Genomic DNA, 26,491 nt, shown 5'->3' with positions numbered 1-26,491 from the left:
TGATTGGTTGTTAGATGTCGGTAAACCTTCGAATCGGTCGAAATCAGGAAGTGTCGGCCGCCATTTTGTCTCTCGCACTGAAAAGGAAAGGTGGAAAACGTGAAAAGGGGGCACGGAAGAGAGGTCCTGAGCCCCTAGCCTTTGTCAGGGGGTCACAGAAGGACCCCCAGGGGGGGAAAAAAACATTTAATTTTTTTTTTTTTAAATCGCGGGGTACGTGTAACTACATTAGTTATTGATTAGTTAACTGAGTATTTGTATGGGAGAGTGAATGTGTGTGTGGTTCGGTGGGGGGTGTGTGACGGCCCAAAGATGTGTGAATAGTTGATTCAGTAGGTATCTGAAGTTAAAACTACATTTTATAACAGTTGTTTGGGTGAGTGAATATCTTTATGGGTGTGGCGATGAGCAAATATATGTCTCAATGGTACATGTCCAGAAAACTAGAAAAATAAAAGCCAGTGTATGTGTCAGTTGTTGTATATAAATAAGTATACATAAGACTCCGTGATTGTATGAGTAACTGTATGGATAACTGTATACTTGTAATAGTGATTTTATAACACACGAAGTATGAGTTATTATCTATATGAATAGATAAAGTGGTGTTTTTATAAGTGTATAGCTAAGTAAAAGTAAGTATGATCCATTGTTTGCATAAGTGAGTAGGATGAGTTCATAAGTGATTAGGATGTGTGCTGGTGTGTAATGGCGATATAGGTGTATAAGTATATTTGATAGTGTTCTATTGATCATTGACAGCATGTATGAGTGAATCTATAGGTAAGTGATTAGATGTGTGTATAGATCTAGGAATCACTGAGCGGGTGTTTAGAAACTTGTATTGGTGTGTCAATGGTTTTAAATCTGGCACTCTGTATTTTACAGTGAGTGATTAAAGGTTATACTAGTGTATTGTGAGGTGTATCTGATTGTCACGTGGATGATGTCATCAATGATGTCATCAGTGATGTCATTTGAGATGTCATCAGTGATGACACTGACCATGTCATGAATGATGTAATATGTGACATCATCCGCAGTGCATTGCGGGCGCACGAGATGTAGTTAGTACAACTAACTATATTGGAGGAATTTCAATGGTTTTGTTCGAGTGAAATGTCCAGCTAACTATAACACCCCTAAAACCTATGGTGTTTTCAGTGAATTTCAAAGGCTTTTTAAATGCTAATTCCTAACTATATCAGGGCTGAAACCTTTGGTTTTTTCAGTGAATTTCAAAGCTTTTGTAAATGAACATTTTTTATGTATTAATTGTTATACTGATTTTTTTGATACTGATTTACTACATTTTTTAAACTATTTATTTTTAGATATTTTATTTTTTTAATTACATTATAATTACATTATACATTACAATACAAAATATACTTTCTCAGAATGAATTACTTTAGTTTAAATACTTTGCAAATAGGCAATAGACTTTTAAGTACAGTAGTTACAGTTGTTGCAATGGGCAACACAATTTCAAACACAATGCAACATTGAGCTCAATGCGAATTAGGAGTCAAATGCAATTAGTTACTTTATGGATTACTTTTCTAACCACAGGACTGGATCCTAGATTCAGTCCTTGGACATCTCCTGTAAACAGTTGAGTAAAAGCAATTTAGTTACAGTAGTGATTTTTAAGGAATATTATTGTATTTTAAAAAGTTGACAGAAACTTTTTCACATAGAATCACCAATGTTATCCTATGGCAGAAAATTCACTTAGCAGGTAAGTAGTATTATCGTTACTTTTTCTTACTCAATGGTGGATCCTGGATCCAGCACTGGTGAATCTCCTTTAAACAGTTGAAAGAATTTTTTTGTCATACAGACGATTTTTTAGGAATATTTTTAGTTTGTGAAAATAGACACTTAGAAACTTTTCTGCTGAAAACCACACAATGGATTCCTATGGAAGGAAATACAAGTTACTGCTAAGTACGCTTAGTATTACTTTTCAGGGTCAGTGCTGTGCTAAAAGATGCGGTACAAAAGGGGGTGGCGATGGATGGAGCATCAGGACCAATCAAACACTCACACCCAGTCAACAGATCTGGGTTTGATCCATCACCATTCTTTAGCCCACTCTGCCACCCCAGTTCAGACATGGCCATATGCAAATCAGTCTGACCCTGTGCCTCATGGGAAGAGTCCAGCCCGAACTGCCAAGCCATGCCTTCCCTGGACCGGAAACAGGCTTCCTAGGACCGGTTTCTGGCATTTCAGCCGTCTTCAGCCAGGCTTGCTTGAATCCAGTGGCAAAGTGAGCAAGGGACTCACGTCTGAGCATACCCTGCCAACTTATGGCGAACAAAGCGGTACAAAAGGGGGTGGCGATGGATGGAGCATCAGAACCAATCAAACACTCACACCCAGTCAACAGATCTGGGTTTGATCCATCACCATTCTTTAGCCCACTCTGCCACCCCAGTTCAGACATGGCCATATGCAAATCAGTCTGACCCTGTGCCTCATGGGAAGAGTCCAGCCCGAACTGCCAAGCCATGCCTTCCCTGGACCGGAAACAGGCTTCCTAGGACCGGTTTCTGGCATTTCAGCCGTCTTCAGCCAGGCTTGCTTGAATCCAGTGGCAAAGTGAGCAAGGGACTCACGTCTGAGCATACCCTGCCAACTTATGGCGAACAAAGCGGTACAAAAGGGGGTGGCGATGGATGGAGCATCAGAACCAATCAAACACTCACACCCAGTCAACAGATCTGGGTTTGATCCATCACCATTCTTTAGCCCACTCTGCCACCCCAGTTCAGACATGGCCATATGCAAATCAGTCTGACCCTGTGCCTCATGGGAAGAGTCCAGCCCGAACTGCCAAGCCATGCCTTCCCTGGACCGGAAACAGGCTTCCTAGGACCGGTTTCTGGCATTTCAGCCGTCTTCAGCCAGGCTTGCTTGAATCCAGTGGCAAAGTGAGCAAGGGACTCACGTCTGAGCATACCCTGCCAACTTATGGCGAACAAAGCGGTACAAAAGGGGGTGGCGATGGATGGAGCATCAGAACCAATCAAACACTCACACCCAGTCAACAGATCTGGGTTTGATCCATCACCATTCTTTAGCCCACTCTGCCACCCCAGTTCAGACATGGCCATATGCAAATCAGTCTGACCCTGTGCCTCATGGGAAGAGTCCAGCCCGAACTGCCAAGCCATGCCTTCCCTGGACCGGAAACAGGCTTCCTAGGACCGGTTTCTGGCATTTCAGCCGTCTTCAGCCAGGCTTGCTTGAATCCAGTGGCAAAGTGAGCAAGGGACTCACGTCTGAGCATACCCTGCCAACTTATGGCGAACAAAGCGGTACAAAAGGGGGTGGCGATGGATGGAGCATCAGAACCAATCAAACACTCACACCCAGTCAACAGATCTGGGTTTGATCCATCACCATTCTTTAGCCCACTCTGCCACCCCAGTTCAGACATGGCCATATGCAAATCAGTCTGACCCTGTGCCACATGGGAAGAGTCCAGCCCGAACTGCCAAGCCATGCCTTCCCTGGACCGGAAACAGGCTTCCTAGGACCGGTTTCTGGCATTTCAGCCGTCTTCAGCCAGGCTTGCTTGAATCCAGTGGCAAAGTGAGCAAGGGACTCACGTCTGAGCATACCCTGCCAACTTATGGCGAACAAAGCGGTACAAAAGGGGGTGGCGATGGATGGAGCATCAGAACCAATCAAACACTCACACCCAGTCAACAGATCTGGGTTTGATCCATCACCATTCTTTAGCCCACTCTGCCACCCCAGTTCAGACATGGCCATATGCAAATCAGTCTGACCCTGTCTGGCCATGTCGGGAGGCGGCAGCAGTGGACATTTTCAGTGACACAACTGAAGTCACGATCCAGCCGAGCAGGAGTGGCATACCATCAGCGCCGGCAGTCAGTAATCTTAAAAGACTTATGGCAGAACTGGAAAAATTACGTAAGCACGAAGTTTCCAAGTGGTGGGAATGCACTTCACTGAAACGCTACCTCGATGTGGGTCGCATCCCAAGGGGGCTAAGAATCTTAGTAGATCCAACATATGAAAACCCAGACCCGGCTATGTTGCAAGAGTGGGCAGAGAATAATGCCCAGTCCTCCAGGAACATGCTACAGATCCTCATCAAATACGCCACCACAGACAGAGAAAAAATGATGGCCAGAATTGAGGAAATTCACAATGAGTTGAAACAACTAGACCAAGAGGAAGTGAATAAATGCCTGGATGAAATCAAATTGAGAGTGATGAAACACGAGCAAATTATCAAAGACCGTAAAGCCGTGAAATTCCAACGGGATAGAAACGATTACCTACAAGGAAGAATTTACACTTTCTCAAAAAAATTCGAAAACATTCGCCGCCAACAAATGTCTGCAGCAGGCACTAGCGCAACTAGATTGGCTGTACCAAGTGAGTCTGAACTGAGTTCGGAGGTTGAATCAGACACAGATGCCACCAGTGGAACCGTCCACACATGCAATGCACCAACACCTGTTGAAGAATTCGGTTTTTTACGCATGGAGCGCATAATGAGTCTAAGACCAAGACCGATGCGCCAAGACCAAACAATAAAAGGACAAAATCCAAAAGGAGACGAAGGAAAAACAGGAGATGGGGCAAAAACAACACAAAGACCAGGCAATCCCACTTACAGGAGAAACAGACGCAGATAAATATGGATACAGCCAGCCAGAACACAGTTATAAATCTAACCGACATGGCGTTAACCACCGAAGAAGAAAGAATTCTTTCCCTTGGTCTATCCTTTTGTACTAACACAAACTTTGATTACACACAAACCAGGATTGATTTGTACAACTTTACACGTACACTGAAATTACGTAAACATTTCTTCAATAGCACTAATAGTAACACTCAGGCCATCACGGAGATACCAACTGCTTCACGATCAGAAGGACTGAATGTGGCTGATATGAACATTCTCAGGGATATCACTGAATTGGCATTTGAACAAGAAAGCTGCTCATTCACTATCACGCAAGCAGCAATTGGATCTGACCTAAACATTTTGGAATCTGCACCCACGCCTTTTAAACCTAAGTCTGTGTTTACACCGCTCATGCCGAAGGACGGCATTGACATCTTTGCAGAAAGGGTGATTAAGGATCTTAAGGATTTGGCTAAAGAGAGCAGCAGTGATTTTATCAAAACAAAACACAATGTCAGAATGGAATATACAAATGTAATGAACAAAATCAAAAAACGAACTGACATTGTTGTGCGCTGCTCTGATAAAGGAGGAAATGTGGTTCTTTGGCCTATTGAAATGTACAATAAGGAGGCGTTAAGTCAGTTACAAGATAAAGAGTGTTACAACCGCATTAGTCCCACAGGCATCATCAGTGTAAAAGAAAAATATCACAAGTGCCTTTATGAATGGAAATGTGGCGGTCTCATCTCAAAAGCCGAATTTGACTTCTTGAAGAACGACTATCCTATTACGCCCCAACTGTATCTACTTCCAAAGATACACAAGAATGCCCAAAATCCTCCTGGCAGGCCAATCATATCTGCAATTGGCAGCCTTTTCGAAAATACCAGCAGATTTGTAGACTTTTTTCTGCAACCTTTCGTCAAAGAACTTCCAGCGTACATCAGAGACACTGGTGATTTCCTGACCAAAATTTATGATTTATCTTGGCATGATAATTTTGTTTTTCTGACCCTTGATGTACAAAGCCTGTACACCAGTATCAGGCACAAAGATGGCCTTAATGCACTTGAACATTATTTAGGCACCAGACCCATACAGTTACATCACCGCACAGTCATGTTACTACATATGACCGAGTGGTGTCTGGACAATAACATCTTCATCTTTGACAGGCTACTATACAAGCAGACACAAGGGACTGCTATGGGTACCTGCTTCGCCCCCAGCTATGCTAATTTGCATATGGGCTGGTGGGAGGAGCAGGTACTCATGAAAAAATACGCAAGTCACTTCACCAACAATGTCGTTCTATATAAAAGATATATAGATGACATTTTTATCCTATGGCAGGGCACTGAACAGAGTGCAATTGATTTTGTGTCTGACATTAACGAGAACTCTCTTAACCTCAAGTTTACATGTACTACAAGCAAAAAATCTATTGTCTTTTTAGATCTTGAATTGTATATAGAGAACCAGAAAATACATTCTAGGACGTTTAGGAAACCAACGTCAGGGAATGCCATCCTTCATGCTGACAGTTTCCATCCTCGCAAACTCGTAGAGAGTATTCCATATGCAGAATGCCTGAGGATGAAACGAAACTGCAGCACCCCAGCCAGTCTTCAGACATCTACAGATAGTCTTTTCACACGGCTGAAGAATAGAGGTTATGATACCAAAACACTCAGATTAGCACAACAAAAAAGTGAGAAATTTAAACGGGAAGATCTTATTTTCAAGGACAGCACACAACAATCACAGAAGACAATAGACTATACACCCAGAATCATCATAGGTTACAACACTTATCACCAGAATCTAAGAAAGATTCTTTACAGACACTGGCACTTAGTACAAAATGACCCTACCATAGGACCAATCTGTACTAAATTCCCCCAGTTAGTGTTCAGAAAAGCAAAAAGCATGCACCAGGAATTGGTCAACAACGCGCCCATACACACCAAGGGGGGCACTTGGCTCAGACCCCAGAGGGGCTTTCAGAAGTGTTCCAAATGCAAAGCCTGCAAGTATGGAGTGAACACAAGAACCATCTCTCTTCCCCTTAGAAAAACCCCATTTGAGATCCGAGGGAGTTTTTCTTGCAAAACGGATTTTGCAGTATATGTCCTCCGCTGTACCTGCAACAAATTGTATGTGGGGAGTACGATACATCCAGTACATGTCCGGATATTACAACACCTTGTTAAATGGTAGAGGCAGTTTCAATCGATAACCTTTTAAGTATTTGCCCGGCGGTAATCGCCTCTCATACCACTCGATAATTTACCAATGAAAGAGGCAGGCGCCGGAGACTGGAAGGCAGGAAACAAAGTTTTATTCCGTCGGAGCAGAACACATCAGATCAGACAGCAAGGTATCGTCACGAGGTGCTCTAACTGCATCTCTGAGACCTGGTCTCTTATACACAGGTTTATTGCTTTATTACATATGGTACATTCTTGTTGAGGCTTTGATGTTCGGAAAGACATTCCCTAGAACCCCCACTTCAAGCTCGTTCCCACACATATCTACAGTAGAAGTCCCCACCCCACCCACAGTAGGAGATGGCTATCACGCAGCTGGATATTCCGCCAATTCCCGGGGGTGTGTGCAACCGGCCGGGTCTCCGGGGGTAGGGGCTTTGATCCACCGTAATCCCTTTGATGTGGGGTGTTTCCCTTACAGTAGGAGCAATAAACTGCATCCGCAGGGCTAGGTGATGGCCTGGGATCGGTTCGGACAATGGGGCGCAGAGGAAGGGGGTTTATCAAAGAGGGGCATGACCATGTATGGGATGTCGGTCAGGTGTGGGATGTGGTTCCATGGCAGGGTCGCGCTGAATGAGAGGGTTTATGGCCCGTGTATGAGAGAGCGGGGGCGGCCGGCGCGCGTGGGATGCTCGCAGCGCCAGGGGAAAGCGCTGGCGATCGAGAATGAGCGGGGAGAGAGTGGGGTGCCTAAAATGGCGGCCGTGCATTCGCTGTGCGTGGCGCTGGGGAGAGGCAAGATGGCGCAGATAATGTTCAGTTTGCAAGCTAAATTTCCACAGTCCTCCCTTTTAACATTTCTCGCCAGCTTGCCTGGCCGTCATTTATCTTCGTTAACCTTCAGCTATAATATCGTTAATGTCTTTCGTACATTCCTTAAAGATACAGAGTTTTTAGGGCAGGCAGGAGTAATCTGACACATTTGCTTATAGTTACATACAGGTGATAAAGTGGGCGAGGAGGTAGTACATACAGAGTTACCTCAGCTGTGCCGCATGTCAGGCCCAGGGACAGGAGGAGGGGAGTTTGTTTGAGCACAAATAGGATACTGTAAAGCAAACAGGATGTTTCTGGCAAAACAAGGGATATTTCATACATTACTTAAGGCCCAGACTTTGTGTGGATCGAAAATAGTCAGTATAGTCGTGTACATGGTTGGTGTTGTATGAATGTCACTATACAAAGTTACATTTTCTTAACTTCTCAGTGTACAGTCGGAAGTGATTGATGCAACATCATGAAAACTTGATAGGAAGATTGTTAATATAAAAAGGTGGTTGGGAGAGGATTTTCAACTTTGACATGGGTTCTTCTTTCCAGTGTCCTTTTTTTTTTTATAAAGAGCCATCACTGGTAAGCTCTTATTGTTGTTCTTCTTTCGTTGGCACTGTTGAGCACCGGCGGTGGAGCTAAGGTCCAGCTCAAATCCAATTTCTCACGTTGCAGGGTGTGACCATTCACTGTTCTCCGATCACAGCCCCGTTCCTTAACACAGTTCACCATAGGTACTTTGAGACAGGGTACCTGCTTTTTGTTCTTCTGTAGGTAAGTCAGATTCATAATCCATATAAAAGAGGGTGAGAGAGAGAAGGGTGTGACGTGCTTCGGGATGCCGAGGGAAGAGGGGGTGGAGTGGGATCGGATCAAAAAATGTGGACCAAGGGGAGCAGAATCTTCCAGCACTGGGCCCATCAATCGGGCCCGACGGGTTGAGACTTCAGGCACGCTGGTCAGTGAGCAGGGGGGCCTCGATGTAGCCCTGCGCGCTTATCATCCTGAAAATGGTGTCTCGTCTCACGCCCTTTTTGCTTCGTAGCTTCCCCCTTGGTCGATGTCATAGATGTTCCATGGTCTGCAGCCAGGCTGTGCGTCACGTCCGACCCCTCCCTTCCGATGGCAGCACGTTATCTTTAAATGGGTCCAAGAAACAAAAATCTTAGAGAGTTGGCAGGGAAGACATTTACATACTTCATCCTCTCTCCCAACCACCGAGTGGTTGCGGACATGCTTTTATCGGTTGCTGTATGATTGGTGTCTAATAACTCTGATGTTAGTGTGTGCGTTACTAATCTATTAATCATTGCTGTGGTGCAAGTTTCTGTGGGTGTCCCTGCCCATCGTCTGGCCCTCTAGGTGCCGATTCCTGCGCCCGATACTGGTTGCAGAAAGCCTGACATCTGTCAACCTTCTAGTCTATTAAAAAATTCGAACCGGCTTCTCCGGCAGAGGCTCGTTCGTCTCAACACAAGTTTTGTTAATACATATTTCCTTCCGAGGACTGCTAAGTTTATGAAAAGAAAGTGCGAGGTGCTACTGTCACGGGTTCACGAGTATCCATTTCGGGGAGGAACATAAGCTAAGCATTATTTTTGCTGGCGACAATAGGTAACCCTTTATCAGTTTAGGCGATGTATTATTAGTGAATAAGGTCATCAGCTGTTTCGTTCGAAATACTCTGAGGCGGCTAGTATAGGGCTGGGGTTATCTTGGGAGAACGGGGTGCTTTAGACCTTCTATTTCGGGGTAATTGGGCGGGGGTAATTCTGGGCGGTGGAGATGGTGTTGTTAAAGCTCCGAAAAACGGAAACCACTGACATATAGTCCCCGTGATGAGGGCCAAATTGGGAGACATCAGTCGTCTTACCTGTCCTTTCTTTTCTCAGCCAATTAAGCTCAATATTTGTAGAAAGGAGAGGTAGTAACGTGGCAGAGTACGGTCGTTTTGTTTCAGTCAATTTGTTCGAACACCACCGTGCTCCAGGCCAATTATACACTTACCGAGGAGGTATGTGTCGTTAATTTATTCAAAAAGAAAAGAGGGTAAGAAGGCTTTTTAGTGAGGGAGGGAGGGAGTGAGAGAGAGAGAGAGAGAGAGAGAGAGAGAGGGAGAGTGAGAGGGAGAGAGTGAGAGAGTGAGAGAGTGAGAGAGGGAGAGAGGGAGAGAGGGAGAGAGGGAGAGAGGGAGAGAGGGAGAGAGGGAGAGAGGGAGAGAGGGAGAGAGGGAGAGAGGGAGAGGGAGAGGGAGAGGGAGAGAGGGAGAGAGGGAGAGAGGGAGAGAGGGAGAGAGGGAGAGAGGGAGGGAGGGAGATGCATCAAGTAGGCTATTTGGCATACATACGACACAAAACGAGAGAGACATGGGTAAGATAATAGGCCACTTGGTGCACACACAACATGGAGTAGCATGGGTCTGTTCCATGTAAGAAAACACAAGCGGGGGAAAAGACATAAATTCGGTGATCACGTACACACAAATGCCGGATAGGGTGTGACAGTACATGCATCAAGCGCAGAAACTTAAGACGGAGACTCAGGGCTACGTTGAGTATCGGGACCTCTCCTTTCCTGTCCTCCTTTCCTATGCATGCTGCGTACTTTCAGTATTTTGTAGTTTATCCTAGGGGGTGTCGGACCCTTTATTCTCCTCCCTTTGATCGATGGGCGAGCACTTCAATCATACAGTGACGCTCTCTTCAAGTGACCTAAGCATGAGATGCACACACATTCATACCGTGTGATCATAGCACACACGCACAATCATGCCATACAGTTTCTCATGTTCTCAATGGTGGTCTGCACTTCACGCACTATCTCACAACGTTTGTCTAAATTTTCCCTGATATTGAACTCGGTGCGGTCCATGTCCACTTCATTCTTCAGTCGGAGCTTCGTCGTGACCTAAAGAGGGGAGGGGGATGTGCAGTATTCAAAGTACCCTAGCGCGCGCAGACACGAAAAAGTTCTACTTACCACGTACCAGGCTAGTCGCAGGAATGGGTGATACCACAGACCTATTATTCTTTTTGTCCGAGACAAAGATGCTCTAATTTATTTCATTTCCTAAATTCGGGTTCCCTTGTCATACATGCATTTCTCAATCGGTCGTGTATTAAGGTGCAAGATACCATACCTTGCGTTTGGCATATACCCTGAGCTATGGTTGACCATTGTTTAACAACTCTTGGAAAAAGATAGGTGTGATGGGTACAAATTCCGTTAATCAAAAAAGATTCAGGCAAATGGGGACTGCATTATCTGTTTTCTATTGCTTGGGAGTAACAATCATTTATTCAAAAGAAGAAATCTTTATCAACCTATGTGATTAGTCATGACACTGATTCCGTAATTCTTTCAAGAGGCCCTTTATTTAAAACAATGTCAGTATACAAGATACGGGCCTACAACCGTTCAGGCCGGCCACGGGGTGGGAGGCGTCGAGTGTCATGAGCAACGCTACTACGGCATAAAATCGGTTCCCTTCCCGCCCCTCCCCGACCATCATGTGTGGAAGCATCGCATATATATATATATATATATCTCTTTTTAACACAAATGTCACGTGACTGGGACGCCACAAGGGTTTGTAGGCCTCTCCTACATGGGCGCCATCTTGGGGCGAGGTCGGGCCAGAGTACAGTCTAAGTCTTTCCATGAATTAGCTGTTGGACCAGAATTTCTTTCAGTAGTTCGAGAACTTTCGTTAGCGTCAACTTTGCGTCAGCATGGCGTCACTGCGACCCCGTAGAAATGCCATGGTTCGTTCTTGGGGCGGGGCAGCAGGCGGGTTCTTCCGCCGACGCTTCGAACCAGTCTTTCTCACTGCACCAAGCGGAGGCAAGGTGGCTGCCGTCCGGGGCAAAGACCAGTGGCAGCGGTTTGTCCTTACCGGAAGTCCGCGGGAGTCGAGTGTCAAATGACTCCAGCCGATTCTGCAAGGCTGAGGGGAGCATTTTGTCAAGGGTGGGGCCCACGCCCAAGCAGACAAGCTTTCGAGTCCAGAATTGTCTCACGGTGGGCTTTAGGCCTGGATCCGGAGGAGCCGACCGCCGGAGTTCAAGGGCAGCAGTAGCAGCAGCTCTTCGGTACAGCCACCGGAGAGGAGCCAACAGCAGTAACAACGGCAGTTCGGATGGTACTGCCACCGGGGTGATTCCAGTAGCAGCGACGACAGCAGTTTGGATGGTATCGCCACCGGGGTGGGTCCCCGATTACTTGGCTGCGGGGGCCCACTCCTCGCGTCGGGCGCTAGTGGCGATCCTGGTGAACCCGTGCTTGGGCGGTCGTCCGGTGGTCGCGTGCAGCGGCAGGGTGCAGCTCAGCTGGCCGGTGAGTCAAAGACGGTTGGGGTGCAGCTTAGCTGGCCAGCGAGTCAAAGACGGTTGGGGTGCCCTCATCTGCTGGCGAGCCTCCACCTGGGGAGGCGGGGGAGGCCCGTCCGCGTCGCCTCCCCCCTGTCAGGGCACCCTAGCCGTTATTGAAGGAAGAAGAGAATGGGAGGATCCACACGACGTGGCAGGGTGCGACTCAGCAGACCGATGAAAAAGACGGCTGGGGCGTCCTCATCTGCTGGTGAGCCTCCACCTGGGGAGGCGGGGGAGGCCCGTCCGCGTCACCTCCCCCCGTCAGGGCATCAGCCGTTATTGAAGAAAGAAGAAAGAAAACGGGAAGGTCCGCACAGCGTGGCGGACTCCGCCTTGGTGTTGCCAGAACTTCGGCTCTTCGTATAGCCTCCGGCCTATTCGCACAGTCGTCCGCCACTGATGTCAATGGATTTTTGCATGGCTTTTATAGCCCAAAGTCAACTAAAAAGGACTGCCCAAAACAGGCCAATGTTGCAATTTCGAGGAAGGAGAGGCGAGGACGCGGTCACGTGGACGTTAAGGCTTTGGGATGGAGGTTGCAGCAGACTGTCATGTAAATAGTTGTTTTAAAACGTGTTTTAACCTGTTTACCCTGTTGGTGTGTTTGTTATATCTTATAAGTTATTAAAATGTTATAACTATACTACTTCGTTGGAGTGTTTGTACATATTTGCAATCTGATGACGAGCACAAGGAGGTTACTGTGCAATCGGAAAAATAACATAGCCCAATTGTGCGCGATCTAGCCCTAGTTTGGTGACGTCGAAGGTGGGTGTCAGCAGGCTTCCGTTTGTGCAGGATTTTGTCATGCTTATTGGGCGGGGTGGGCAGTAGGGCAGACATGTTTAGGTAGCGAGAGTAATGGAGTCGGGCTACCTCGTGGCCGTCTCGACCGTGAGCTTGGCTCCTTCCCTTGGTTTCATATGTCCCACAAAGGGCTAACTCCTAGCGTTACTTTAGTTTTTGTAAGGTCAAAAAGGATCCCACCAGTGCCTTTACTATTTTGTCGATTCCTGTTCGTTCATCCTTCGTTAGTCGATTCATTCTGGTGGAATCTTTCTTTCTCATCTCAGGGTCATCCAACGTTATTGCCGACGTTGTGTTCAGTACAGGAGGCTCGGCCGGCGCGGAGGCCGTGAGGACCGAGGCCCCTGTACTGCTTTCGTTCATGTTTGGGGGTTGTGGGTGTTGCACTATTGATTGGGAGGGTGCGTATGGAGGGGGCATGTAAATGATCGGGGGACCTAATAGTAATTCATCATTCGTTCGCTGTTTAGAGGATAACTCAGGGTAGAGCAAAGAAGGGGTCCTAACAGCGTACTGGCCTGATGTTTCGGGCTCCTGTCTTAGTTTAGTTTCCCTTCTCTCCTTTATTTCTTCTTCTAACTTTCTAGCGGCAAGGTGAGCTGCTTTTCGTAATTCCTTTTCTGCTTTTACTTCTTCCCTCTTTTTCCGTTGTGTTGCTTCTTTGCGCCACATGCCAATACTGTCAAGCATAGTAGGTGTCGTCTTATCGCTACGCAGAGCTATTTCTAGCACTTCTATCTTATGGTCGTCGAAGGATCCCATCAGTGGCCACTGACTCTCGGGGTCCTTCTAGGTATATTTATGCCACAGCTTGCTATAAGCTACGGCGACTAGTCCATATTTAGTGAACATGTCCTTATTAGGGGTGCCCTCCAGTGGAGCCGGATGGTTCACCTCTAATAAGCGGTCCGGGCAGAACCAACTACCAATCAGTGGGGAGAAGATAGGCATGACGGGTTTCAACGGGGACAAAAGTCAGCACTACCTATCTTTTCACTGCTTGCAAAGACTAGACGGAATATCTCTATTCCTCGTTATTTGTAAGCAGAGAATACCTCCAAAGAACCAATATCGAACAACTAGTGTTCGGACAATCAATCAATCAATCAATCAATCAATGGGGAGATAAAGATAGGCACGACGGGTTACAACGGGGACAAAAGTCTGCGTTACCTACCCTTCACTATTTGCAAAGACTAGACAGAATATTTCTATTCTACGTTATTTGCAAACAGAGAATATCTCAAAGAGCACTATTCTTCAAAACAATCAATGTTCGGACAATCAATCAGTGGGGAGATAAAGATAGGCACGACGGGTTACAACGGGGACAAAAGTCTGCGTTACCTACCCTTCACTATCTGCAAAGGGAGAGAGAATATTTCTATTCCTCCCCGTTTGTAGACAGCGAATATCTCAAAGAGAACAATTCTTCAAAACAATCAATGTTCGGACAATCAATCAGTGGGGAGATAAAGATAGGCACGACGGGTTACAACTGGGACAAAAGTCTGCGTTACCTACCCTTCACTATCTGCAAAGGGAGAGAGAATATTTCTATTCCTCCCCGTTTGTAGACAGCGAATATCTCAAAGAGAACAATCAATGAGCACAATCTATGAGCAATACTAGTATTCCAAAGCTTCAAACAATCAATCAATTATTTCGCAATTTGTCGTGTATCACGACCTTACCCGGACCGCGTGGACAGTTGCTCGTCTTCCGCCTCCAGCGCCCGATCGTCCTCTACTCTCCGTATTTGCCGCGGCACTCCTGATGGTTCCCAGTCAGGACCGTAGATCACTCGAGAGAGGTCTGCTCGGAACCAGTGAAGTTCGGATGATCGGCTGCCAGACGAGGGTCTATTGGGCAGGAGCTCTCCCGATCGTTGCAGTCGTTCACTCTGTCGTCGGGACCTCTCCCACTGGATCCACGTGTCGCTGATGGGCCCCACGTTTGGGACGCCAATTGTTAAATGGTAGAGGCAGTTTCAATCGATAACCTTTTAAGTATTTGCCCGGCGGTAATCGCCTCTCATACCACTCGATAATTTACCAATGAAAGAGGCAGGCGCCGGAGACTGGAAGGCAGGAAACAAAGTTTTATTCCGTCGGAGCAGAACACATCAGATCAGACAGCAAGGTATCGTCACGAGGTGCTCTAACTGCATCTCTGAGACCTGGTCTCTTATACACAGGTTTATTGCTTTATTACATATGGTACATTCTTGTTGAGGCTTTGATGTTCGGAAAGACATTCCCTGGAACCCCCACTTCAAGCTCGTTCCCACACATATCTACAGTAGAAGTCCCCACCCCACCCACAGTAGGAGATGGCTATCACGCAGCTGGATATTCCGCCAATTCCCGGGGGTGTGTGCAACCGGCCGGGTCTCAGGGGGTAGGGGCTTTGATCCACCGTAATCCCTTTGATGTGGGGTGTTTCCCTTACAGTAGGAGCAATAAACTGCATCCGCAGGGCTAGGTGATGGCCTGGGATCGGTTCGCACAATGGGGCGCAGAGGAAGGGGGTTTATCAAAGAGGGGCATGACCATGTATGGGATGTCGGTCAGGTGTGGGATGTGGTTCCATGGCAGGGTCGCGCTGAATGAGAGGGTTTATGGCCCGTGTATGAGAGAGCGGGGGCGGCCGGCGCGTGGGGGATGCTCGCAGCGCCAGGGGAAAGCGCTGGCGATCGAGAATGAGTGGGGTGCCTAAAATGGCGGCCGTGCATTCGCTGTGCGTGGCGCTGGGGAGAGGCAAGATGGCGCAGATAATGTTCAGTTTGCAAGCTAAATTTCCACAACCTCAGGGCCATCACTAATGATGACCCGACATATCCGGTAGCTAGACACATCAACCTGCACCACGAGGGCAAAATAGAAGAAATATCCTATTTTGTCATTGACAGTATTGCAAAAAACATCAGGGGAGGTAACAGACAATTATGTCTGAGACGACTGGAATCTAAATACATTATTCTTCTGGATAGCAAGATCCCCAATGGGATGAATGCTGATGAAGCACTTAATGTACATCTTTAGTAATTAGGGAATGCCAACTGTGCACGCATCCCGCTCCTGAACTCTGATCCTTAACGCACGGTTCCTTTTTTCTTTTTGATTTTTCCTAAATTTTTCTTGGCACATACACCATTATAATACACGTTTTATTTTTAATATTTGTGCTTGTCTGCCCACTTGGGCTTCACTTTGAAAGCAAAAGTAAAAGTAAGAGCAAATACTGTGTTTGACTAATTGTATTTCACAAATCATTGAATTATTATGACTTATGCATTTTAATTATATGTCAAACTAAGCCACAGTGTTCCTTTTACAACAATGCATTTAATGTTTCACAAGTCACAAATACGATGTGTATTTCAATTCAGCATTGAATTTTTTGTTTTATGGTTGAGACATACCTGTTATTTCTTTTATGTCTATGTATACAGTTGCTGTGGCAACCATGGTGGAATGTGCCTCGTTTTGGAGATATAAACTAAAACTGTAGAGGGACCAGATGTAGTGAAGAAGACGGTTTTCCCGTCGAAACGCGTCTTGGCATCCTTGTGAAATAAAGTATCTCTTTGATTTATCATCCCACGGAGTCAGCGCCTGGATTTGTATGTGCACTGAATTCAGGATTGGTTTAATATATATATATATATATATATCGCTTTGGAGGATCTGCGCACCCTAAGCGCACCCTCCCCGAACCGAGCGCGCACCCTCCCGATCACGCGCTGAATGCTAATTGCTTGTCGAGTGTCTGTCTACATTCGAAACCAGGAACTGTTGGCAGCCATTTTGTGCCTCGTTAGAAGCGAGGCTGAAGAAGTAAGGGGAATATGTGTTTAAAACATATAAAGGGGGCAGGGTAGAAATACTCTGAGCCTCTAGTGTTGCTTAGGGGGTCCCCTTTTAAAAAAAAAAAAAAACAAATCGCCTAAATGCGCGCAGGGTGCGCGGATCCGGCCGAAAAAAGAAAAAAAAATTCGAAGCGCGGGCTTCCGCGCTTCGTTAAAAATTAGCCCCCGGGTGGGCCAAATCCTGGGGGCAAAATGGTTATACATTAATAGGGGGAGGGGGGCTGCGTGGCCCCCCTCCTGGAGCCCTTGAGGGCCCTGGGGACCGCCACCCCCCAGGGCCGGCTCCTACAGTGTCCAGGGGTGCCCACCCCCAGGACACTGTTTGCTATGAGAGGGCGGGAGTCTCCCGCCCTCCCATAGCAAACTTCGTTAGGATTTCGAAAGAGAGAGTAGGGAAACCTGCTCTCTCTTTCAAAATCCAAAGGATATTGCTTTTCATGTCATGTCAGCAGCTCCCCATGTGGAAAAGCAATGCCGGCTCCCGAAGGACGCAGGGAGCCGGCTGGGACTGTGTGGGCGTTGGGGCTCCCCCCACGGTCTCCAACTTTTTTTTATAAGCCCCGGGTATGGGGTCCCCGGGGATAATAAAAATTAGTGATAGGGGCTATTTTTTTTTTTTTACGGTAAAATTAGGAGTCGCGCATCCTAACGCGTTGGGTGTACGCACGGTTCCTCTCACGTTGGGTGTGCGGTTCCTAACGCGTTGGGTGCGCGGATCCAAGGGAAAAAAACTTACATTTTTGGGAGATAAACATCTAGCTTAAGTGTTTTGTTCTTGAGTGGCTCTAAACAGAGCCATTGTCTTCATTGAGAGTTTTTGGTACTTATAATTAAGTACCTATACAGAGTCTAAAGTTGTTGAGGAAGACTGTGTTTCCTTCATCAGAAAAGTGTACTCCATCTCTCCTATACATCTCTTGCATATGAAAACGCAGATTGTTATTGTAAATGGACCCCATCCTATAGTCTCGGAGAAAAGCAGAAACAGATTTATTCACGTTTCCTAGCTTTCTCAATTTGTGGACAAAAATGATTGGACCAGTTCCACTTCTGCCTTTGGCATATGTTAGAATACACAAAGGCAGTTTTGGGAAAAAGTGAAAACAATTCTGCAAAGGTGTCCTTAATAAGCATTTCCAGACATACCCCAGTCAAAGTGCCTAGGTCATTGCCACCACAGTGCACTATTATGAGGTCAGGGTGTTGGATATGCATACAGGTTTTTACCAATGGCATCAATCGGTGCCACTTTAACACTTTCTGTCCAATCCATTTAATGTCTACATTTGACAAACCTAGGTCTTTGTGAATGCCTTTGTTTTCTGCATACCTTTGGCTCCAGAAAATATAGCTGTGTCCCACAATCCACACTCTAAGCATCTTGAAGGAAGGTCTGGATGCACTCAGATGGTCTCTGTAAATGAAATGGCAGTTTGAAAAGTAAGATTTTTCTAAAATGGTGGCTAAGATGCAGTTTTGAAAAAAGACAAGAAATCATTGGTTGTTTGACAACCTTCTACACTGAAAGGTAGGGTGCATGTTTCTGTTTTTTAAACGCATGATTCTTATTGTTTAACAAAAAGTGCGTGAAAGGAACATTATATATGATAAGCTGATATGTTGAAAAGTCAAGCACACTTGCTGTTTTGATTAGCAACATTGTGTGCTGAACTTGTGACCTGTGTGCTCAGTTCAGTGTTCCATGACATGTTGCTATGGTAACAGGCAGAAGGCAGATTGCGGGTAGGGTTCAAATTTATGTTATTTGGAAAGGGTTGAAATGTTTAACCAATAGAAATGTGTGTTTGCTTTTGAATTAATGTGGGAAGGAATGTGATTTGATTTTTACATGTATATTCACTGAAAAAACCATAGGTTTCATGCACGTTATAGTTAGGAATTGGCATTTTAAAAACCTTAGAAATTCACTGAAAAAAACATAGGTTTCTGGGGTGTTATAGTTAGCTGGACATTTCCCTCGTACAAAACCATTGAAATTCCGGCTGGGGAGCCAGCAGAGGCAGACGGGGTTGTGCTGCCTGAGTTACCCCCAGCGTAAGCAGCAGGTGGGAGTGCCAGTACTGGACCCAGGCACCCCCATCGAATAAGGGAAACATAACAAAATGCCAGACGACTCAGGGCGCAAAGCCCTGCACAACAAACAGGAAGTACTGTTGGAGCTGTTCTAATCACATATGACCACTTCCTCAATGGAGTGCCCTATAATGCCTTGCAGGGTTTAGATTTGCCCAAAGCTTTTCCTTGATGTGTTGTCCCTGTACTGCATAAGAGTGTGTGGAGGGTGGCTACAGGAGTGCAATAGCTCTCCCCGAAAAGCTTTGGAAAGTGACACCAATTTTGCTGGGCCACAGAAATCATGACACCCCTCCCTCTCTCCCCCCTCCCTCCCCCCCGGCTTTTCAGCCTTAGTTTGAACATTCATAAGACTTGAATTTTTGTTCTGAGAGTGTAGCTAACTCTGTTGTATGGCTTAATGGCTACATGTTAGTGGCCTCACCTTGGTTAAAGAAAAACACAGACATATACTATTGTTTTCCACTGTTTTATTCAAATGAGCTTTATCACTGACATTAATGATTATTCATGAAAGGTTGCAATGCTGTATAAATTAGAATTATTGCAGATAGATTATGGTTACTGAAGTCAATGATAGAGTGATGCATTATAGCAAGTGATTCTGGTCTTTAAGTGTGGTAACATTGTTAAAGCCAATGGGCCTGTTCGATTTAAGGCAACAACCTATTATGTGGTTAGGTGCTATATTGTATGTAAGGGTGGTACTTGAATCTTTGGAGTCATGACCCTTTAGGGGTTAAATATAACATTATTAAAGGTATTTCCACCAGCCTTATGTATATTTGTCAATTATTGTGTAGTATTAAGTAGCGTCTGTGTAATAAATGTACTTTTCCTTTTCTAAATAAAAAGCACAGACTGGATTATCATGTATTGGGTGTTCTATAAGTCATTTCTTTCAATAGCAATACTCATCATGTTTCCCATTTTCTGTCCATTAGATCATCTGATGCTGCATTGCAAACTGCAGATGCAAATAGTTCTCTTGGGTCCACAACGTCTGAGAAAGATGTGATGAGACAGAGATTTTCTGTTACGGCACACCCACGATCACCCTACTTGATTGTCTCTGACGGCTACATGGTTACTGCTCTTCGATTTGAAAATAACCATTCTCCATCTTCCTATATGAAGTCACTTCTGCTAGATTCAGCCCAGAGACTGGAATCAATGCACCAATTCTATCTTCCCTCAAAGGTAATGCGGTTTCTAAATCACATTTTGAAACTCCTAAGATTTTTATTTATATACATTTCGGTGACACGATTTTTCATCTTTGCTTCTTCATTAATATTCATGAACACTATAATATCATCTAGATACAAGATCCCAGTGTGTTTAAAAAAACAAAACAAAAAAAAACTCATCATTTTTGTAAACAGAATTTGTAACATGGCTTGAAACTATTGCTGGCCTGTTAAAGTTACATTTCTGTTTTTTAGGAAAACAAAAAACATAATTAGCAATCCCTCTGAGCAGTGTTTCCCAAACTTTTTAGAATCAAAGCCCAATTTTTAGAACGACAAGCTTTCATGACCCACCTAGTTGTAATGGAGATGAGGTGGGTGATTTTGTTTTATGTGTGTAAACGTAACCAAAGCATCGTGTGGAAGTACGCAGTCATCAGATAGCATATTTTTTATTTAATAGGTCACAAAATTTGCACAGACATACCGTTTTAATGATAATGGAAGTCTGGTTTCAGTGGATTTTTATCATTTGTACATCGACAAGTAAAGTGTATTGATTTGTTTTGATCCTATTAAAATCTTTGTTTCCATTACACTTCAGACTTTAAAAAAGCACTACATTTTTGGTTTCCTAACTGCTGCATTTGTACAGTTCATTTACATGTATTACAAGTTGCAGTGTTACAAAAAATTACATCCTACAGCCTTTCCTTTCACACTTCCTATACACCATCAAGACTGTCACATAATTCGCTTTACTTTTCTTTCTCCGACTGCAAAATGATGGGAGTTTGTAAAGAACAATTACCATGTTCAAAAAATAAGCAGAAATTTATCACAAGACATAGCTTGACATATTACCTTTGTCTTTGAAGCACAACTAATGCGACAAGATAAATATAGACCCACAGTTTGGGAAACAATGCCTTAAAGAGCAATTTAGGTCCATAAGACAAACTAACCTAGAGCCACACTGTATACCCCGATAACAGTTTCTAGTTTGTGTAGCAAGGATTGATGAAAAGTGGCCTTAGTACTTTCCTATTTTATAATTTAAAAAAATATTTTGTAGCAGCTTTTTGGCTTCATGCATTGCTTTTATATGATGGCTATCTTATTAAGACCTGTTCTTGCATGATTTTTCTCACTAGAGTTCTTTTTCTCACAGCTGCATTCTAGACTCCTACACCAAGTTAGAGTATCCTATTAATTAAGAAATGTCATATAGGAAGACTTTGGGAACAAGAAGGAATTCACTTTCTGGCCAAGCTCTTACGAAACTATCTAAGTCTTCCACACACATGAGTGCTCCTCTCTCTGCAGCAAAGTTCCATCTAGGAAACTGAACAGAAAAAGGATTGATGTAGGTATATCAGAAAAAAGGCATCCTTATTTCCATCCTTGCCATTCCCATTTGACATTGAGGGAGGTGCCCAAATGGTCTCTGTCACATGTTCTTTTTCAGTATCAAGACCTTTGACATCAAGACAATGTCGACGAGGATCTCAATGTCAAGCATTAACTGCTTAATGTTTAATGTACCATTGCCAAGGGTTTTGACATTCAGCATCACCGAGAAGGTCTCCAACTGCATCATAATCACAGGATCTGGTTCCAATACCTCCTATTGGTTTGCTCAGTGCTGTCACAGCTCTGTCAGTCAGAAGGTAGTGAGTCTGAAAGTCATCGTCCAACAGGCACTGCCAGACGACTCTGTACTTGCAGACAAGGAGGCCTTATAGAACCTGTGAAGAATCCAGATACAATCACAATGACCACTCACTTTGCCCATAGTTTTCAAACTTCTGCATTGATACGAATAAAACTGCTCCATAGTTCTACAGCCTGACCACTGTACCACAACTGCATACATCTCTTGTCATTGAATCATTGCAGCTTTGTAACCTGTTCTGCTTCCGGTTCCATTGCTACCAGATTCCATGTAACCTGCTAGAGTAATTGCGTTTGCCCAGAGACAAAAGACAGGATAAGATGTAGGGAATCTAGGTCTATGCATAGCATACCTGCAACAAACGGGACTGAAATTGTGGCTTGTAGTGCAGGTAGTGGCATGGTAACTTCATAATGCACAAATAGTAGTGTTTTCAGGTATCTTATTATTAGGAAATGGGGTGTATTATATGCTGTGGTTGTGCGACCTCACCGTGTAATACACTTACCAACCCCTTTAGGTTCAGTAGGTTTCGTCTGTCAAACCCTAAGCTTAACTCTGGGTAGCTGTGGGTCTGAGCAGCAAGGCTTACACAGAGGAACAAGTGTAAAGCATTTAAACAGCACCAAAACAATTGAAGAAGAAATCAACATCACACTCGAGAAATTCGACACAAATTTATAAAAATAGACTGTATATTTATAAGAATTAAGACACTAGATTGAGAAATATCCACCAGAGTGTTCCAGAGATATTGATTTCACAAGCATTAATCATCAAAGCAATTTTACTCAACTGCAACAAGCCATGGCAAAGTCAGCAACAAACTGGACACAAAAGAAACTTGGATAAGTTGTGCTGCGAACAGGTACAACAGTCTCTTGGAGTTCTCTTAGCTTTACTGGGCTCTGAGCAGAACACTGCAGACACAGTCCCTCTCTTCTCTAGCCACCAAGTGCAGCAGGTGCAGTCTTCGACAGTGCAGCCTTACTTTCCTGGTTCCTTGGTGCAGCAGGGCAGTCCTTCTTCGAAGTCGGTTGAGATCTGAGTTCTGGGTGCGAGGGGGGGCCTGTTAATCTTCAGAAAATGCCCTAAGGGTAGGATTCAATTAGTGGCCATTAAACTACCAGGTCCACTCCCTCCTGATAACCTCTTCCTGGGAAGTGTTGCATCTGGCTATCCCAGGATGTACTATTTTTTCTACTTCTAGCATGGTGAGACCCATCTCTCAACACTCAGAGCTCCCTAACCCACACCCAGAGTTGAGGCTACCAGGGGGCTAAACACCCCTGGAAAAATCGGGTTGACATCTGGCTTCTCTTCTCCTATCCCCAGTGCCAGCTTGACTGCCTAACCAAGCCTCTCTCTAGAGTGTTAGCCATTTGCCCGTCAAAGGAAGCTTCTTCTTTGAAGCTTGACTTCTGGGCTAACACCTGTGTGGTTTCCTGCAGGAGGGAGGTGACACCTTTCTCCCATGCAGATCCCTGTTGTGTCCTTTCCTGGGAGCCGTTAGAACGTCTCCCCAGGAGGGCAGAAAGCTGTCTGCAGGACAAGCCCCGTGTACATGAGTAACCGGGCACTGGAAATGTGGGTAACTAAAGTAGCTACATCTAATGCTGCACTTTGCCCAACAGTGACATTAAATTTGATTTAACCATTAAATTGGATTTAATGCAGATTATTTTGATACCAAACAATACCAAGCTTAGCACTTCCATTCATAAGTTAGCAGGGCTGGGGTGCCAGCCTGTAACTTTGTGCTTGCCAATGGGGCTGCTAGCCTTTCCACATTAAAAAATGACAATTTAGGGTATTACTGCTGGAACATGCAAAAGTAAATGTTCCACTTTTTAACATACAGCATCCTGCCTTAAGGCTTGTTAGGCCTGCCTTAGGAGTGACTTGTATATATTAAAAATGGATGTTTTGGCTTTACCATTACTTAAATGGCAAAGTCGAGTTAATCAGTTGAAAACTGACCTTTCAGTTTGCATTGGCAGACTGTGAGCCATGTTTTCCTTGTCCCACTCGGCATAGCACAACAAGTGCTGCAGTCCCTACTGGATCCGCAAACGTATAGACCCCGGGTACCCCGGTACCATTTTCTAGGGGCTTACAATTAAGTTAGGCTATGCAATTAGGGATAAGCCAATTAAACATACACCATTTTAATGGTCATAGCTGATGCACTGAGTCTTGTTTAACAGAACTCAGGGTATTGTAGAGCCATTACACCATTACCTAGTAGTCAAAATGGGGGCAAAAAGTCAGGGTAAACCTGCCAAAAGCTCGTTTCCTCACAATTATGATAATAAATGTATTTTTCATACAATCCAACTGCACATTTATGGTGTCTTGAAGCATTGCCTCAAATGGGTAATTAACTGGGCGCCTAGCTAGAGGCTCTAGTAATGTCCCACTCAACTGCTTCCCTATTAGGATCACATGGAGATGATGAAGGCTACATACTGAAGCGAACCATTCAACACACTTTATATAGAAAACACATAGTGTGCCCATCCACAGTATAGCCTCACAGTTAGCAAAGAAAAGGTTGTCAAAACAGGAAAGGAAGAAGCCCTTAGCAGCACCGGTAAACCGTGGTGAACAGCCAGCACTGACAGTGGAATAGCAAAACCTCAGTGACACCCCCCCACACACACACCTGCAATGAACTGTGAAGTGTCTTCTATATAAAAACATATGCGCAGTTGAAACACCCAGAGAAGTGTACAACTCTGTTATCTATGTCCACAAATATAAGCAGTTTCAGTGGCATGATTGGCATCAACGTAAAACACTTACGATAGCTGTGAAATGTCAGATCCTATCCAGTGTCAAGAGTGATGTCACTATGTTATGACGCACTAAAGTGCATCAAATATAGAAATCAACAAGATACCTGATGCGATATCATTCTGAAATAAGTGCGTTATCTCAATTTCAAGGTCAAACAAGAACAATAAAAAAGTGTAGTCTAAATTGTCTGAACTGTACCTTATTTGTTTAGAAAAATTCATTTTACACTAGCATCTTGATGCTCATTGGCTATACCGGACATTCCTATGGTGATTTTGGGAATTCCATCTTATATAAAATATAGTATAAAAATGACTGCCACTTGACCACTTGTCAAGAGAGGTCCTTCATTCCAGATTATTGTGCAACATACTGCCAGAGAAGATCCTGCCTCCCAGAGATGCTGCTGTATTGCACTCGTTACTAAAGCTGATATAGAGCCCTAGTCTAGAAGGAGCTGATAATGATGCGACACATGTTTGACTTTCGCTCGGAACATGGCCGCCCTGACTACTGATAATTACAGTGTTTGGATGTAAACAGGTATGCAGTGCACTCCTTCTCCCTAAGAAAATCTAGATGAAAATGTTGTGCTACTCCATGCTCTCCTAGCGTTGCCCATGTAAGTAGGTTTTAGGGTGTTAGATTTTTAGATAACATTTACCCATGTTAGAAATGTTCTTGCATTTGTGCTGTTTAAATTGTAATCAGTGTGATTATTTTAGATGTGTTGAAGGACTAGGTGCGCCTATTGAAATAAACACGCTTTTTATTAAAGTGTCTTTTTCTTAGCACAGTTTGTGTGTGTGTGTAGCATTGAAGAGAACAAAAAAGGTTTGTTACTAATCACCATGGTGTCCTTCGATCCCTGTTTAGGGACTGTTCGTAACCCAAAATCATTGACACAACTTCAGCTATGATTTGGATGGGGTTCTCCGGGCTACAAAAGCCTGTCTTTCACATTCAAGCATTGAACTACGCTCACTCATGTCACCTTTGGCTGTGAAAACAATCTATGTGGAGCTGAGCCAGAGACTCAGCTAATGCAACATTGGCTCATAACGTGGGGTCTGGATGTTTTGGGAGCTTTTGAGTTGTTTGTGTGTGATATACACACACATGTGAACTAATTTTACGTCAATATGGAGACTTCCGTAGTAATCATGGTTACCACCTACAGGAAATAAGGGAGCACCTATTGCCAAAGGTTTGTCAAGCTTGATTTTTCAAAGGTTATTACCACATACTGTGGGTTTTCTAATTCTTTGAATCCATTCCACTTGAATCCCTTCATCTTTATGGCAGCTCCTATTGTTTTAGGAGCCAATTACAGGAAAGCGGTCACCCAGCATCGCAAGCTTTGAGGTGTTTCCGATGCGGGGGGTAATTACTTTTGTAATAGCTGCTCTTGCGGCATATGCCTTAGAGAAGTTTTACTCGTGTGTGGAGTTTGAGGGTAATGACACTGCCTCAGGCAGTTTCAGGCTTATAAGGCTTTACTACCGCCTGCAAATTATAGGGCTTCCTAAGATTTGGAAATCCCTTTAACTTATGACCAACACTAGAACTGGTTTGCTGCTCAGTTACTACACACGCACAGGAATGCCCGTTTAGGACCTCTGAGCAATGAAGGACTACATGGCCAATCTTAGCTGGTAACACGCCTGTTCCTTGTCCCGACACCTTGGCACTCACTGAGGTGGCAGGGGTTTTAAATTACACAGTCGCCTTATACAGGAGACTTGTACAGTTTGTGCTATGTACCATGAACTCTAGACCTGCTTTTGCAGCAGGGTCAGTGGTTCCGGCACAAGTACAAGCCATTAGTCCACAGACTATTAATACTATCATCGGAAAAGTGTTCATAAAGCATGACGCGTTTCCGTTCTGGGTTGCTCATAATATCAATCATTTAGAAGCAGTATATCCATACACTACACTCCAAGCCAAACCTAGAATA

The 26,491-nt window shown here is 44.6% G+C and overlaps 1 protein-coding gene across 3 annotated transcripts in view; it reads left to right on the top strand.

Moving 5' to 3' along the window:
* CPLANE1 (ciliogenesis and planar polarity effector complex subunit 1) overlaps positions 1-26,491 on the top strand; it is a 2,680,747-nt gene that overhangs the window by 250,214 nt on the left and 2,404,042 nt on the right. For all 3 annotated transcript variants that reach the window (XM_085631095.1, XM_085631092.1, XM_085631094.1), the window contains exon 10: positions 19,812-20,067. In XM_085631095.1, coding sequence (XP_085487221.1) covers positions 19,812-20,067 — 256 coding nt within the window. The remainder of the gene's footprint in view (positions 1-19,811; positions 20,068-26,491) is intronic.

This window comes from Triturus cristatus, chromosome 2_1 (assembly GCF_964204655.1).
Source record: "Triturus cristatus chromosome 2_1, aTriCri1.1, whole genome shotgun sequence".
Lineage (NCBI taxonomy): Eukaryota > Metazoa > Chordata > Amphibia > Caudata > Salamandridae > Triturus > Triturus cristatus.
The sequence above is the reverse complement of the archived record's forward strand: the minus strand, read 5'-3'. Positions and strand labels throughout refer to the sequence as shown.